Source organism: Lactuca sativa, chromosome 4, assembly GCF_002870075.4.
Source record: "Lactuca sativa cultivar Salinas chromosome 4, Lsat_Salinas_v11, whole genome shotgun sequence".
NCBI classification, from domain to species: domain Eukaryota; kingdom Viridiplantae; phylum Streptophyta; class Magnoliopsida; order Asterales; family Asteraceae; genus Lactuca; species Lactuca sativa.
In genome coordinates this window covers 267,120,796-267,138,967 of record NC_056626.2, presented here as the reverse complement: position 1 = coordinate 267,138,967, position 18,172 = coordinate 267,120,796, and the positions used below count along the sequence as shown (strand labels likewise).

General features: G+C 35.6%; 1 protein-coding gene across 1 annotated transcript; it reads left to right on the top strand.

Annotated features, from left to right (window-relative positions):
• Window positions 1-16,775: 16,775 nt before the first annotated feature.
• On the top strand, window positions 16,776-17,930 carry LOC111919592 (uncharacterized). The gene has a single exon (XM_023915164.2). The coding sequence runs from the start codon at window positions 16,776-16,778 to the stop codon at window positions 17,928-17,930; it is 1,155 nt and encodes a 384-aa protein (XP_023770932.2).
• Window positions 17,931-18,172: the final 242 nt, after the last annotated feature.

Here is an 18,172-nt window from a genome sequence, read left to right as displayed (position 1 = left end):
CACCGCAGGAGAGAGCACCCCGGAACTGCCCATAAATATCAGTACGTGTTTCTAACATCGACGTTTAAATTCTAAATTTCTTTTATTTGCTAAATCTAGCATCGATTAAAGTATGTCGACCAGGAATCTTGAGAACACGGAAAAAGTCAAATAAATCTTATCACATATATAAAAAAAACAGGGTTTTTACTAGTGAGTCTATGATGGCTAGTGTAAAAATTATGGTCATATATCATTAAGATTCTAGGGACTTAAAATGCGTGATTTCACCGCATTCCCTATTCATTGTTTGGTTGTAGGCTTAAGGCGGGGTCACCCATTCGAATGCCCTTGCAATCTTAATGATATGCGACTAGTTTACACCAAGCGGTTATAAAGGAACTTGTAAGATTTATAATACAAATTTCGTCAAAATTTGTGAAACATTCGTAATGACATAACTCGCTAACTAAGTTATAAAGTATTCATAGTGGTAATGCCAAGGATTAAACAGGGAGCATAAACAATAAGAAATTTCGAGGTCGTCATGTGACATCAGGCGGGTTGTTCCTCACCATAATCAATTTCTTGTACTACAAAAAGTTTCCACCATCTTTCCGCCAAATTTTTGAATCCCCAATCAAAATGCAAATTTCGGGACGAAATTCCCTCTAACGGGGGATGATGTGACAACCGTCAATTTCTGATCGAGTCAAAGTCAACTAAAGTCAACAAGTCAAACCGGTCAACTTAGTTAACCCTTATATACTAGGGTTTACGTTATGTAATTACTAAACAACTCGATATTCTAATGAGAGGTCATAAATTGAAAAGTTCGTACATCTAGATTTCCTTAACCTAAAACTATGGTAAGTAACGAACCAAATCGATAAAACAATGTTGCATCCTCATTGGGAGTGAGTAAGATCCTTAAACATGGCTTAATGGGGCTTACGGACCTTGCGTTGCGGAGCCAAACACTAACAAATGTCACACACGAAACCTCTCTCAATCGTTTTCACTCTATCTCTCTTTATCTGAAATCTCTCCCAAATCTCTCTTTGTATGTGAAATCTCTACCAAATCTCTCTCCATATGAGTAATCTCTCCAAGATCGTGAAATCTCTCCCAAATCTCTCAAAGATTGTGAAATCTCTCTTGAAACCTCTCTTGAAAATTTTATAATCAATTGGGGCATCCCTTGGCTTGATGAGAAACCACTCAAAGAAGGGAAAAATCATGGAAAATAACCCTTTAGGACCGAAGCCCTCTATAGGGGCCAAGTCCTCTTGGGTCCAAGGCCACTTGAACTGAATCCGAGGCCCTTGAGTAGCCGCAGCAAGCTGACCGCTGCCAGCGAGCCGCAGCAAGCAAGCCCCGTAGCAAGCGAGTCGCAGCCAGCGAGCCCCGCAGCGAGCATTACCTCGAACTGCAGCCCCTTTTTCCTTCAGATCCGCCTCCGCGACCAACACCTCCCTTTGGATTTAGGTTGCTGATGACTGACACTTAGCACCTCCGGTCCTGAACTTCGGATTTCAGCACTTTCTACCCGGTTTTCAACATTTTTAATATTTTAAGCCCGTTTTTAACTATTTTAACGTGGGATTTTCTCCCAAAATCATAATTTAACATATAAGACCCTAAATATTCATAATAAAAACATATTTTTATGAAAATATTTATTTAAGAATAAAATCCATTAAGGGAAATCATGAGGTGGAGTGTGGAACTTGCCATAATATTTAACACAAACAACCACCCCATGCCCATTCCTTTGACCAGCCATTGTACTCCCCACCACTCCTAGTCACCTCATGGTACCTCCTTACTCATTTCCCAGCAAACCCATGTTCACAGAGCTGGGAAATCCTCTTTCACTCTTCATTTCTCTCATTTCTCTCTCATTTCCACCCAAGGAACAAACACCTTTTCTCTCAAACTTTCTCCCTCAAATTCGAGATTCAAGGCTGATAATCAAGTTTCTTACACGCTTGGTAAGTATAATACATTCTCCTTGTGTTAGTTACACTTCTCTTTACTCATATCATAGAATGCTTATACAAATTCCATCAATTTGGTGTTAGATTCACATAAACCTCTAGGCATCTTCATGTGTTCTTGAGTTGAACACTTCTCACCTCCAACACTCATCTACTGAAATCACATAATGTGAGTTCATACCCCTATAATTTCATGTTTTCTTAAGTTTTAAGGGGAGGGGGAATACAAGTTAAAACACTAAGAACACAACTAAACTCATTTAACAACCTTCATCAGAAAAGTTCAACTCCATTCACGGACTGTTTTGGGCAACTTAAAATCTTAGTTTTCAAAACTGTTTTAGCTGCAAGTAGTTCTCCACACGATTTTTCTACAATTTATGGTGATTTTTGCAAAACAGCCTATCATTTCAAGAACAAATCTAGACCAGTCTGTGAATATGAACATTTTAACACAAGTTAAAGGTTTCCAAAAATCATGATAAAAATTATGAATAAACTAGACACATTTTAGGAACTCTCAGAATTTACGGATTCACTTTTAGACTTCGTATAATTTTTCTATGATCTTTCTAAAACAGTGCAGAAAAGTTAAAAACTAGTTAATAGCTTATAACTTCCAACACATTTTGTAACATGTTGAGCAAAGTGTTAAATCTTTGATGACTTCATATTTTACATGTGTTTCTTGTTGTAGTATATTTATATAACAGAAAATACTCACTGAATTGTAAGAATCCTCCATCATTACCATTAGTACAAAACAAAGCAAGATAAACATAGTTATATTTTTCTATACATTCGACTTACATAGAAAGGGGTTCTTATACACCACAAACTAACATACTAAACTATAATAGGTATAGTTAGGTTGCTTATACATTTCAAACATCTTGATAAACTATAATGGGTATAGTTTATGTTCATTTACATTACAAAAGGTTTTCATACGAAAAGGGGTACAAATACAAAGTACCAGTTTTATACAAAAGGGGGGTACAAATACAATGTACCAGGTTTTCATACGAAAAGGGGTACAAATACAAAGTACCGGTTTTATACAAAAGGGGGTACAGATAAGTACCAGGTTTTTATACAAAAAGTGGTACAAATACAAAGTACCAGGTTCACATGAAATAGTTTTTATGATATTAAAACTATATTTCATCTAGAATTGTTAGACTTCAGCTATAATTGCTAAGTGTATATGCTAGAGTTATATAAGAATCTAGTCACAATCGACTTAGAATTGGTGGGTCCGCCTTATCTCCTGTTCCTTGTTTGGTTGTGGACCTGGGGCACACCCATTATATTCAACGGTTTATTTAACTAAAAATTTTATATAATTTATATACGCTGAGTGATTATAGAAGGAATCTATGGGTCTTTCTAGGATTCATTATCGCGTAAGATAGAAGCATTCATTTCATGCATAATAAGGAAAATATTGTATTTTCTGGAAACATACTTTGTTGCTTTTACAAGGAAAACGGTTTCATTCTAAAACAAAACTCTTATGAACTCACCAACTTAATTGTTGACACTTTTTTCAAAACTACTTGTATTCTCAGGAAATCAGTGAAACAGGAAAACCAACAGCATTTTGAGGATGAGACGATAAATCGTCAAACATTTCATTTTGTCATCATAATGTAATTGATTTTGAAACATGTAAACTTGCTATGTTGTAACTTTCTCAATTATGTTTATGATGGTTGTATTTACGTTGAGCACTATTATACTCGTTGTTGTGATACTATACATGAAGTCCGCCACCCCCGGACGTTTCCGCCATCCTTGGTTTAGGGGTGTGACAACATACCATCATATACAGGCATATACAAACATCAAACATATCTGTCACACCAATGATAAAACATAGAATTCTCCTGTAACTAGAGTACCGACCTAGCAGGTCACTAACATACCAATCCCTACAGATCATACGAGTATAACATACTGTCTACCCGGATTCCGATCTAACATATCATAACCATATGTATCATACCATAACCATAACAACTAAAGGGTCGGTCTTGGTGAGGTAGAACCTATCGATATAGTGAGGATAACTCACATTGCATATGTCGACACGAAAGATAAACTCCAACTCTCGGATCAATTGACACAGGTTCCACTACTTATCATCATAGCACAACATACTCATAAGTCCTTAACCTTATAAGGTACTCCATAACCCACTAGTCAACCCCTGGTCAAAGTCAAAGCCCTCAGTCAAGGTCAACAGTCCATGACTCGCCGAGTACCCTTGGCTACTCACTGAGTTCCCTGAAGTACATTGCAGCTCGCCGAGTCATTAGAGTAACTCGTCGAGTTCCTTTGATTCTTGATCAAACTTAAGGTCACCCGTCGAGTTCCTTCCTTGCTACTCGACGGATACACACTCATACATATGCCAAAGAAAACTCATACGACTCGCCGAGTTGTTCTTCAACTCGTCGAGTCTTATGACGATCTTCATCGGACTCGTAGAGTTGTTCATCCAACTCGTCGAGTTCACGGCTGTCTTCATGTGACTCGCCGAGTCACCTTGCGACTCGCCAAGTCCATTCAATCCTTTTTCTCCATACAGACATATTTTGAGCCATGCAACGGCTCCAACTCATAGATCCAAGCTTCTAGGGCATGCTTATCACGTAAAGTTGCAAACTTTACATGCATGCATGACCATAAAGTCTCTAAATGTCTATTCTAAGTTCTTAATGGAACTTGATGTTCAAGAGGGACCTTAATCACAACCGGAACTATGACTTTATGCTTCTAGAATCCAAGGAGGGTCCAGATCTGAAGTTACAACTTCAGATCTAGCCCATAGCTCATCATCCCAACTTGAAAATCCATAAAAAGCCCTAGAAACTCAACAAAAGGGAAGAAAAGGAGGTAAGAATGGCACTTTGATACCTCCAAAAGATGCTAGCTGAGGTAAATCTTGCTTCCCACTCCTTCCTTTCTTCAATTTCCTTTGCACTCTTAGCTTTCTTCCTCCAAGATCCTCTTTTCACAGCTTCAAACCCACACAAAGGCACACATACAAGAATTAGGGTTTTAAGGGGCTCTCAAAGAATGTAAAGAGGCCAAAGGAGGCTAAGGCTCCTTTAAATAGAGGTGCAAACCCCAGGATTTAGGGTTTCCACTGCCAGCTTCTACACGCCGAGTCCATAATGGACTCGTCGAGTAGGTCACTTAACATGCGATCCCACCCCACTGCTACTCGACGAGTAGGCAACCAACTCGTCGAGTAGAGCTTAACCCAATGAATCTTGTTTAAGAATTACCTAAGAATCGGGGCGTTACACAATGTATGATGGTAACAAAATACGACAAATTCCACATGTTCTTGTTGACCGTTCCACTTAACGATTCCCTGAGAATACAAAATATTTTGAAAATGTCATCATATATAATGTTGGTGAGTTCATCAGCATGTTTGAATGAAAAGCTTTGTATTGTTCGTAAAACATCAGAAAATCTGATATTTTCTGTAAAATGGTTTGAAAGTGATGTATCAAAATCAAGTATGAATGCATGTGCGTTTTCTGTTTTTGGAATGTATATAAAAATGTAATCTGGATAAAAATCCAGTATTTTTTGTTGTAAGTAAAAGGTATTGTTTAACGGTATGTTTCCCCAAAAAATCTGATATTTTCTGTTTATAAAAGTATCGTGGTCTCAAAACCCTAAGACCGATTATCAGTGTATGTATGTTTTCGTATCGGCATGATTCTATATGTATTCCATAAATTTATGATGGATTTAATCTCTATGTGAGCCGTTATAAGCATACTTCTTTTGCTAGAGAGGAAAAGAGAGAGAGAGAGAGAGAGAGAGAGAGAGAGAGTGTTCTTGAGTTTGAAGATGAAAAGTGAGGGTGGTAATGAAGGCCCTATGGCCGAGAGTTAAATGAAGAGAGAAGAGAGAGCGAAATGTTGACGTAATGTTACATGGTTGCATGTGATTTCCTTGTTATTTGGTATCTAGTTAAGAATCATTGCTTAGAACCTTGAAAACATCAAGAATGCAAGAACAAAAGGGGTTTCCTTTCATATAGTTGATTTTAAACACTATATTCATGCCAATCATTGACCCTGAGTTTACATCCGCAAACTCCTTTGGGCTGTAAACCCGTGGTAGTAAACTCATGTTAGAGTCATTCCAACTACCTTAGTCCAATCACATGTGATTCCAACACTTGGTCAAAGTGTTTCCTTGTCCCAGAAGGTGTTTCCTTTCATATAGTTCATTATAAACACTATATTCATGCCAATATATGTTGTTTAGGACTTGTTAAGTCTCGGGACTTCATTCGTGGAACATCTCATCCTTACACGTGTATTCGTTGAATCACCCACATCAGGTGAGTTCATACCCCATAATGAATATTTTAACTGCTTTAAATGATTTTAAGGGGGGACTAAAAGTTGAACACAATGATAATTGTGTAACTATTTGTTATAAACATCTTTCAAAATATTGCTTATGTCTTCTATAAGTGGTCAAAACATTTCACAAACTATTTTACAGTTATGTTTTTTTATAGTTTAACAAAACTCCATTTTTAAAGTACAAGCATAACTTGGTAGTAAAATGAGTCTTTTCAATAACGGTTCAAGTAGAATACTAGTAAACTATAATGGGTATAGTTTAGGGGTTTAGTTCATACTAGATACAATATAATATAACAGAAAGAACATACTAAGAGACTATAACAAGAGAAGATACGAAGTTACTAAAACAGAATGAACACACTAATTTTCTATAGCATGGAACACTTACAGTATCTAACTATACCAATGAATCACTAACACATTGTTCTAAACAAAACATGATAGATATATTGGGTATACATGATCATATAATTTTAATGTGGATGTTCACGGCTTGCAAGTGATTGCAGAGGTTGCGTTTGGGTCCTAAAAACTTTTGACAGGGAGAGCATTTAGTATGGGATCTAGCCATCAAATTATACCTTAATAACCAATTTAAGGCAATTAGTACAATAGTAGTTACTATATACAATACTACAGTACATACATTTTGCAAACGACAAACAGAACAGTCGGGTGTAGTACATTCTGTAGAAAGGGACCATAATGCTAACCTTATGATTCCTTAATGTATACATCAAGGGATATATATATAAATAGGATCCGACAGGTAATAGGATGTGTGCATTCTGCTTCATTTCCTGTTCCTTGTTTACTTGTGGGCTTAGAGAAGATTCACCCAACCTATTATCTATTCGATTTTCGTTATATATATGTTCCGTACACATTATGTCATCATATGGGGTACCAGGTATGGGTCAAGTCATAGCACACTAATTCAATGCTCAATTTTCTAGTACAAAGCATACTTTTCAAATCAGAACTTTTGGTATACAAAACTAGAAACTTACCAGTAAAGGGTTTAATCTATTTTATTAAACCAATGTAAACTTAAAGGACTTTAGTTGATTGACTCTATAATATCTTAGTTTATACATCATGGTCATATATCATTAATACCCAACATGTAGTTGAATGTGTGCTTTCCGCCTTATTTCTTGTTCCTTGTTTGGTTGTGGGCTTAGGGCAGATTCACCCAATTAACTATATATTCGATATTAGATTATATATAGCCAGTATAAACTAAGTAATTATAGAAGTAATCACTGTGGTCACTATTTTATTATAAGAAATAAGGGTTTTATTAAAGGATCTTTTCATTAAATATAAAGGAACTATTACAATTAACTTCATGAGTAACAAGCGAATACACCAGGGTTATATACAACGAGGACCTAACAAACAATGGGATGTGCACTATCCGCCTTACCTCCTGTTCCTCTTTTTTGGTTGTGGACTTAAGGGAGATGCGCACAATCGATTGTTTGTTTACTCTGAGTTTTATATAACTTGTATCTACTTGGTACTCATAGAAAGGATTGTAGGATCATTTTTACGTATCTTTCATCAAAGTAGGAAATATATGATTTTCTAGGGGAACATGCGAACTTTTCTAAAACAGAACTTATAACTTACTACATTTCAACTACATTTTTCAACAACTTTCTACAACTTACATACATCACTAAAATCTTATGAACTCATCAACTTAATTGCTGATAAAGTCTTTCAAATAACTTGTATTCTCAAGTGACTAGTAGACAGGTACTCATGCTGGGAACTCATAAGTTGGAGCATAGTAGATTCAAGTCTTGTTTTGTTATTTACATATGTATTCTATGTTTTGTGAACACACACATTGTAAACACTTTCTTTCTAATGAAATGGTTGTTCATTACTTGCTTACTACGGTACATGTCTTGTGATACTAAACATGACGTCCTCCACCCCCGAACGTTTCCGTCGTTCCGGTTTTGGGGTGTGACATAGTCTAACTATAGCGAACATCTCAGGTGTGGGGTTTCACCCCGTATAGATCTATACAAAAACTATCGCTCTCCCTCCAGGAGACTCTGGTTATAACTACAGGCTACGATTGTACACTCGAGAGGTGTCAACCGACATGTCTCACTAGATCCTTAAATGAGTCTACGCGAATATTGTATTATGCTATGTATAATGATTTTCGTGTACGTTTTGTGTTTGAAAAGCCCAGCGAGTATGTATATGAATACACAAGGCCCATCAGACATGTAGAACGACAACTAAGACCCACTAAACATGTAAGTTATTTCCAGGCCCTATATGCATGTAAATGGACCACTAAGGCCTAATAAACATGTAATGTATAATCCAGGCCCAATAAGTATGTAAATGGACCACTAAGGCCCAATTAACATGTAATGTATAATCCAGGCCCAATAAGCATGTAAATGGACCACTAAGGCCCAATAAAAATGAAATGTAAGTATTAGGCCCAATGAACATGCAATCGATGTATTTAGTTCGTTTCTTATTATATTGTTTGTTTTAACTCGATTGTTTTCCAAAATGACATAAAAAGCCCACTTTTTGTAATGATGACATTGGTGGCCGATTAAGCCAAAAATTTACAATTTAGGCACACTTTTGGTAAAATTGACACTTTAGGTCCCTTAAGACCAAAAGTTTAAATTTATGGGATTCTTTCAAATAAAATGACATTTTTAGCCCACTTTTGTTAAAAATAAAATTTTCGGCCCAAGATCATGAAAATTGACATCTTCGGCCCAATTATACAAAAATTGACATTTTTTGTCCAATTTAATAAAATTGGCATTTTCAGCCCTTTTTAACCCGGACAACATCTCTGGCTCAAATTTGTTTAAAATGACAATTTAATCCACAAAGGTCATAATTTTTTCCAATTTAGCCCATAAAACCATGAAGGCCCAATTAAAGCCCATTTTGTGAAAAATTTAGTCTTTTGGCCCTTTTAAAACCATGAATATCATAACGAAAATTTTTTAAATAAAAATGACTCTTTAGTCCTTGGGAAAACTATAAGTATCATAAAATCTTCATCATTTTGTTTATTTGACAAAAATGGTACCTTTACAAGATTATGTTTAGTTTTTCAACATCCTTAACATGTTTAACACTTTCATCTTTATGGTAAGTTGCATAAAGTGTTTTAGTTTGCAATATTGTCAAGTTTTGATAGAGTTTTCGAGATTTATGAAGTTTCATCACATAATGACAACATATACCCTAGAAAACACACTTAAACATTCACGCATACATAGATCTATCTCATAAGCAACTTGTATTCTCCCCCCAAAACATATTAAAACCGAAAACAATGATGTATGAACTCACCTTTGTTTGTAGATTTTAGTTTTTGATGAAGAAATGAAGAGATCTTGGCCCTAAATAAGTTTTTGAGATGATTTTCAAGCTCTAAGGTGTTCTAAGAGCATAGATCATAAAATAATATGGTTAAGAAGATATTTAAGGTGTAAACTTGACGTTAAACTATGGAGTCTAACCAAAAACTTACCAAAAGTGATGGGCTTTGATGAAGAGATCTTGGTGTGCCCTTGAAATTCTCAAAAACTTGAAGGTTGGAAGGGGAGAGTTTTTTGTGCTAGAGAGGAAATAAGAGAGAGAGAGAGAGAGAGAGAGAGAGAGAGAAAGAGAGAGAGAGAGAGAGAGAGAGAGAGAGAGAGAGAGTTCTTGAGTTTGAAGATCAAAAGTAAGGGTGGTGATGAAGGCCCTATGGCCTAGAGTTAAAATGAAGACAGAAAAGAGAGGGAAATGTTGAAGTGATGTTGCATGGGTGCATGTGATTTCCTTGTTATTTGGTGTGTTATAACATGGAAGTCGTGAAGATTAGGTGGCACTTGTAAGTTTATTCTTCTTTTCTTTTTGTTTTTTTTTTAATTAGGTCGAGAATGGGCTAGGAGAAAAGGAAATGAGATAGTTTGGGCCCTTTTCTTCACCTAGTTCGATTTTATGAAGCCCAAAATAAAAATAGAAAATTGGCCTATTGTGCCCTTGTGAGAGTTGACGGACGAAAGAAGCCCATGGTTACAGTTTATGGCTCATTAGGACTTACGAAACCATTTATGGCCTATTAGAGATAAGATGGATCATTGTAGGCCCATATGATCCAAAATACCTTAATTTCAGGGATGTGGGTCCAATTAGAGCTCAAATAGGGTTCCTAGTCCCAAAGTAGTCAAATTGAAAGTTTATTGGCCCATTAGGCCCAATAAGAGGATCCTAGTCCATAATAAACTTCAAACCGGGATTTTTAGGGTTTTCAATGCATACTTAACTATATGAGAGGTATTGTGTTAAGTTTTGAATTTCACTCAGGAGTTTTATTTCAAATGGATGAATTCAATTTAGCGTATAATATGATATTCATTTAGAGTACAAGTCTTACAGTAGTTGATGTTTACATGAAAACTGAATTTCTTAGCTAAAATGCTAGTTGTGACACTCCCCTTTTCATAGCTGGAGTTGACTTTGTTTAAAGGTTATGCTATGTATATGCTCTTCATTTTCCAACAGGTCATTACAGAGAGATCTTTGGTTTCATCTGCATTGTCGATTAGAGTTGGCCAGAAAAACTCATCACAACCATATTTATTATCGTCTTCGACCATGGACGTTAGTTATGCTATGTGATGTTTATTCAGTCCTTTAGTTGCGAAAACTTGAATAGGAATAGTTTGAACTTTTGGAAAAATAGTTGCTTTTTCTCTTAAAACTTTTGATTTAACGTCAGAAAAACATGCAAACTCAAACAATTTTTCAGAAATGAAGACTTTCGCAGGTTCAACTTTGTTTTTAATAAATTCAAAGCAATCAACCTCATCCACCATAGAGATTTCACTCATATCACTATCATCGTCAAATTCAAATGTATTTTCAACATTCATTTTGTTTTGAACTCATCTTAGTGTTTAATGAGTCAAACTTCTGTATAGTATCATATTTGATATTCTCTTTGTCATTTTCATCCAAAAGTTGTTTCAACATGTTTTTTTTTTTATCTTTGGAATTTATGAATGATTCAATTTTTCCAGTCCAACTCTGTAAGTGTTTGAGACTTCGTTAGAAGACACAGTAGATTCATACATGTAACAATCTGCGTCGATTTCGTCCTCTTTCAATTCGAGAAAGGGCAAAATCATATTGTGAATTTTCTTTCCAATCTCACAATAAAGATGTAATTGATTAATACTAAAATAAAGTCTTTTGGCAATCAAACAAAAAATGTTTCGCTGTTTTAAAAGCCGTTAATTATCTCAACGCGTGTAAATTAAATCATCCTGTAAAGTCGAATTTTGTTGTAAAATGTTGAAATCTGTGTAATTGTTTTTTCGTATGTTCATTATGTATTTACCAAGGCATTTGTTTTTATGAATCTTTAATGTTTAGCCTTAGAATTTTTTGTACTTTCAGTCTCCTATAAATAGGAGCTGAACATAGAGTAGATGATAGAGTTTTTTTTTTCAGTTTTCTATTATCATTTTTTACTCGTGTTCATTGGAAGTAATGAGAGCTTAAACAAGAACTTATTTACTTCTCGTGTTCATCTTTACTCTGATTTTGTTTCAAATACTCAATTGAACTCTTCTACAATTGGTATCAGAGCAGGAATCAACATTGCAAAGATCTGATTTTCATTTGAATCTCTAGTTTTTGAGTCGTAAGTTTGTCTCAAAAGATTCCGCACAGTAAGGTTTTGAAAATTATCTATGATCTTCAGTTTTGATTTGATTATGCATTTGATTTGTGCAATCGAGTAATCAATTTTGGGTTTTTTATCATTTCATACATCAAATTCCAAATTTCTTCAAGTTTTTCAGATAAATCTCATCCGTACGAAAATGGCGAATTTCAACATGAACATGATGACTTCATTCTCACATCTGTTAGGATCTTCTACGAAGATTCCTATGTTGATTCCAGAGTACTATGATCAGTGGGTTGATCGAATGGAGGATTATTTGAACGGATTGGATGAAGAACTCTGGAGTTGCATCATAGGAATCGTTCAACCTCCACCAATTATTCAAAATATCTGAACATCTGGATCAACAGTTGCAGTCTCTAATCAATCCACCAGGATGAAGAACAATGAAAAACGTTGTTTAAGAGAATTGTGAGGTGCCTTGCCACCTATTGTTTACAACTACATCCGTGGTTGTAAAACTGCAAAAGATATCTGGAATACTCTTAAGGAAAAGTATCAGGGAAGCGAGAAAATGAACATTAATTCTGTTAAGCAGTGTCTTGTGGAACAGAAGGAGTTCAGACAAAAGGAGAATTAAACGATTGAAGTTTACTATGATCGTTTTAATGAATTGATCTATCGATGCAATCATTATGGAATCCCAAGGTCATCTATGGAGTTCAATCTCACTTTTGTGATGGGACTTCGTAAGGAGTGGAGAAGTGTAACACTAGCCAAAATAGGTCAATAACAATCACATATGATTATGCTAATCATGTAATGTGATAAATGTACTATGTATTTCATGATAAATTATAATACAAATATGAAATTTCTTTATGATACAACTCAAAGTATACGTCCATACGATTCCAAAAATATAGAGAACGTCTGAATCTGACTTCGCATGAAGAAGCTATGATAAACCAAACACTATAAATCTCTATAGTAAGAGGAATTTAAAATATACTTAGAATTATCTATTAAAATATAAAAGAGAGTTGTAGTGCTTGTAAATACCTAAGCATGCATATAAAGAACGTCAAAAACGGAGTTCGTATGTGAAAGTTACGACCTTCCAAAGATTCAGTTGTCCGAAACCCTAATCTGACTGAACTCATGACGTGAGCACAGGACTCACGACGTGAGAAGTCATTTATCCATATCTCGGAATCTAGAAGGTGTGTGACGATGCTACGAGGGGATAAGATCCAATCTCACAATGTGAGCAAAGATATCTCACGACGTGAGGAGTCACATGGCCACCTTCCGAAGCTAGGGACGCAAATGGCAAGTCTACGGGATGAACATGCAGGACTCACGACGTGAGGTTCTAAAATTCTTACTATAAATAGCAGGTCTGACTTCAACCATTCTTACACCTAAACTTCTTCCCTTTCTCACCTTTGCTGAGGCCTTCTTGCATCCAGAGCCCCAACGACCTTATACGCTGACCACTTCTGCTTAGATTACATAAAATCACGCTACCAGAGTGAGTTTCACGGCCCCACTTTCTAATATTTTCGGGGGAAAACACATGCTAAATATCGTATATACATTACTATTATGTCTATATGATAGTATATTAGTATCAACACAGATAGTTATAATAACCGAGATTTAGTAGTTCTAAATATAATATTTTAAATATATACAACTATTACCAACCGGTCGGCATGTTATTCTACTAATGCAGATCTTAAGTTATGCTTAGGATTCTATATATATATATATATATATATATATATATATATATATATATATATATATATATATATATATATATATATATATATGTTATGTGTGATATAGTTCCAAAGCCATATTCGGAAATTCTATATGTTAAGTTATAAAGTATGTTGCTATTATTGGTTTTATGTCAAGATAAAACTGGACATGTTATATGTTGTTATAGTTTGTTTTATGTTAAGATAAAACTTAGTATTGTTATTGATAGTTTTATGTCAAGATAAAACTAGGAACATTATATGTTGTTATTATTGGTTTTAGGTCAAAAATAAAACCTAGTTTTGCTTCAAGATATAGCTGTTATACTGCATAAATAGTATAGGAGTAATCTTTAAAAGCATAGTCTAGTAATTTATGATTTTAGACATGAAAATGCTTGTCAGAGCTATAGGAAGCCGTTAAAGTCTACATGAGTAATTGTATTCATCAACTAAGATTGGGGATCTTAGCGGAAATCTTATGAACTGTAACAGTTAATCTCGTGTGAGCAAGGAAATCGTGTATAAATAGTATACGGGTTGAACACCCCACTTGTTACTGTTAGCTATAGTAAACCAAAAGAAAGTGATGAACTATCCTTTTATTTGTTATTGTTCCGGCGTCGATGAAGCGTACGGTGTTGTTTCTCATGGTAAATCATGAGTGTGTTTGTTTCTCATGGTAAATCATGAGTATGTTCTATCAGAGGTATTATGTCTTAGCAGCGGTTACAAGCTCATGGTAGCAAAATTGTTAGAAACATTATACTTGGTCGTATACAAGTAATAATGTTAAGTATAAGTTTTCCCCTACTTATACCTTAGAATTAAAGAATGTTTATGTATAACACTTAATTGATAAGTAAACTAATATACCTAATATACATACTAAATGTTGGAGAGTCAAAATGATACTTTTAAAACTATACTTTTGAACGTGGAATATGTATTACTTTATGGAGTCAAAACCTGTGGACTCACCAACTTTATGTTGACGTATTTTAAAATGCATGTGTTTTCAGGAACTTGAAAAGTTGGTATGTATTCGAACAGGAGAAGTTTTACTATTATCTTTCTGTTCATTAAGAAGTATGCCATAGTCGGATATTATGTAATAAATACTAGGAAAACAATAATGTAACTTTCAATCACCAATAAAGGTATGTATTTTCTTTAGTATTGTTCAATATATGTTATATAACTATGATACGATGAATGACATTACACTACCCGGTGTTTCCGCCGATGGCTGGGGTGTGACAGATTGGTATCAAAACTATTAACTATAGTGAATTGGTACTTTCTTAGGAAAGCACGTTTATAGTTTAGGACTTACTCTATTAGGTTTAGGTATATCCCTTAGCCTATAAATAAAAATTATTATTAATTATTCTACTGAAGGACTACTTATGGGAGCGGTGACAAGGATAGACATGTCAATTTGGGTTGTTGGATTTCAGAACGGCTATATGCTAAAATGATCCTGCCCTTTCAACAATCCTGACTAGCCGAAGCCTTATCAGATAGACCTGAAGTAACAAACAATAGTAAAAGCGCGAATACAATAAATAAGAATATAGAGTCATATATAAAGACTCAGACCCGCGATGAGAATACACCTTAATACCCGGAATGTTTTTGATCTCAAGGATTTAGATGAAATATTCCAACTAAAGTTTATATGTGCATAGATCCTATCACAAGTACATGTAGGTGCGCAACTACATTTTATTATGATCAGATCATATGAACTATTTAATTTGGGAGAACTATTTGATAGACTAAACTCTTGGTGATCAAAAATGTATAGGAATCCGACATGGCACATTCACGAGAATGGATAATCATCGAGGATACGGATGACGAACAGGAAGTTTCATTCCCTATGATGGTAGGCGATCATTACTACCCTATAAATCCAACCACCTTTCATCCAATACCGTCTGACAATGGAGCACCTTTACCCTCCAACGAATGGGAAGAGAGTGGACCAATGGAAGAAAGCGAATCCATGGAGGAGATGGAGTCGGTGGCATCATCTTTACCACCACTGAACACTCTTTACCGTAATGTTCCAGGAGGAGTAAAAATGAAACGCACGGCACGTAAATCTATAACGATATGGAAAAAGATTAAGAAGAGTCAGAAGGCAACATCTTCAGGAAGTCATAGAGTTCAAGAGGAACCTGCACGGATCGCACAAAGAGTTGATAGGTGGGTGGCGGAAGAAAAAGTTGTCAAGACATATGAGACTGGTCAATCATCTCGTCCACATCTCCCACATTTTTATGAAGATAACACTTTATCTCAATTGTTTGAGAAAAGTGTGAAAATTGAAGATAAGATGGAAATTGTTGAAGGGAGGGCTACTCATCTCCCTGGAAGAGTACGAAGGCTAGAAGGACAAAGGACACGAGATCAGGAATCAGTGATGGATGTCCATCATCGTATAAATGTTGCTTATAATGACATGATTACTCACGATGCCAGGATTGCAGAGTTAGAGTTCTACAATCAAACCTCAAGAAATGAAGAACGCACGGGAAATCTCGAGCAGAGAACTCAAGCACTTGAAGAGCAAGTGGTTAATGTCACTGACGTGCTAGGTCATCACTTAGGTTTCTGGTAGATAAGCTACAACTAGTGGTTATGTAAATAGAGAAAATAATACTAGTTAAGGCAAAAAGAGGAAAGTTTATAGCAAGGATGTAGAAAACCTTGAAAATTTTTCAATGTTTATAGAAACTTATCTCTTATAAACCTAAATAAACTGATGTAACCGCTGGTAATAATATGAAGCATATGTTACATTAATCATTGTGTTGTCTATTATGTTTTACACTTTGAATAATAACTGGAGTATTTAGTACTTGTGTATTAAACGATTAACAAAACTCATAAAATTCATATTATTTATAACAGGAACTAAAACAAAATGCCTATAAGGAGTAATCGGCTAAACCCTAACCGACCATCAGCACCACAACAACAACAACAACCGCAACCACCACCAGAAATAAACCCCTCAATAAGTACAGTACAACTTGAAGAAATCATAGCTCAAAGAATTGTTGCAGCTCTATCTAATGTCACAAGAGATGGAGTTAGAAATGAAGGCCATGTAGGGACCACTAGAACATGTACCTACAAAGATTTTATGAATTGCAGGCCAAAAAGCTTTCATGGAAATGAAGGGGTAGTTAATTTGACAAGGTGGATAGAAAAGACAGAGTTTGTCTTTCAAATAAGCTTTTATCCAGATGATTGTAAAGTACGATTTGCAGCATGTACTTTCGCTGACACAACACTTACATGGTGGAATAGCCATGTGAATACAATGGGAATTGATACTTCAAATTCCATGAAATGGGAAGACCTAAAAATGATGCTAGTAGAGGAGTATTGTCCTAGGGAGGAAATACATATGTTGGAACAAGAATTGTGGACCCTAACCAAGAAGTGTTCAGAGATAAAAGCTTATACCGCTAGATTTAATGATCTTGCTGTAATGTGTCCAGCACTTGTAACCCTTGAATATAAAAAGGTTGAGCGATATATCTGTGGTTTAGCATCGCAAATCAAAGGCATGGTGATCGCATCAAATCCTACGACTTATGACAGCACCAAGAGTATAGCTCATCAGCTAACCCTCACAAAGATCCAAGGAACAAAAGTGCTCTCAAAGGCTGAGTCTCCCAAATCTAGAACAAACAAGCGCAAGTTTAATAGGAAGAATCCCAAACAATCATCTGACAAAAGACAAGAAGTGGCAACCAATTACGCAGCCACAACAGCAGTACATACTCAACCTAAATCTTCATGGTGCAATCAGTGCAACCATCATCATCCAGGTGACTGTTTTGTCTGCACGAAGTGCAAGAAAAGGGGGCATACTGCTAGTTACTGCAGGAGCACAACACCTGCAATAGTGAATCAGGGAACAAATACTGGAGCAGGCCATGGTGAAGGAAGAAAGTGCTATGAGTGTAGGGAGGTTGGAGACATCAAGAAAGAATGTCCAAAGTTAAGGAGTCAAGGAGACATAGGACGTGGCGGGGCGTTTGTAATCGGAAGCAGAGAGGCAATCTAGGACCCTTCGGTCGTATCTGGTACGTTTCTTATAGATAATGTATATGCTACTATACTCTTCGACTCTGGATCAGATCAAAGTTTTATAATTCCGACGTTTAGAAAATTGTTAAGTCATAAGTCTAGCAGATTAAAATAAATCTATGAAGTAGAAATCGCTAATGGACAATCTGAGAAAACACATGAAATCATAGAAAACTATCTGTTAACTCTTAATAACTACCTTTCTCACGTCAACCTCAT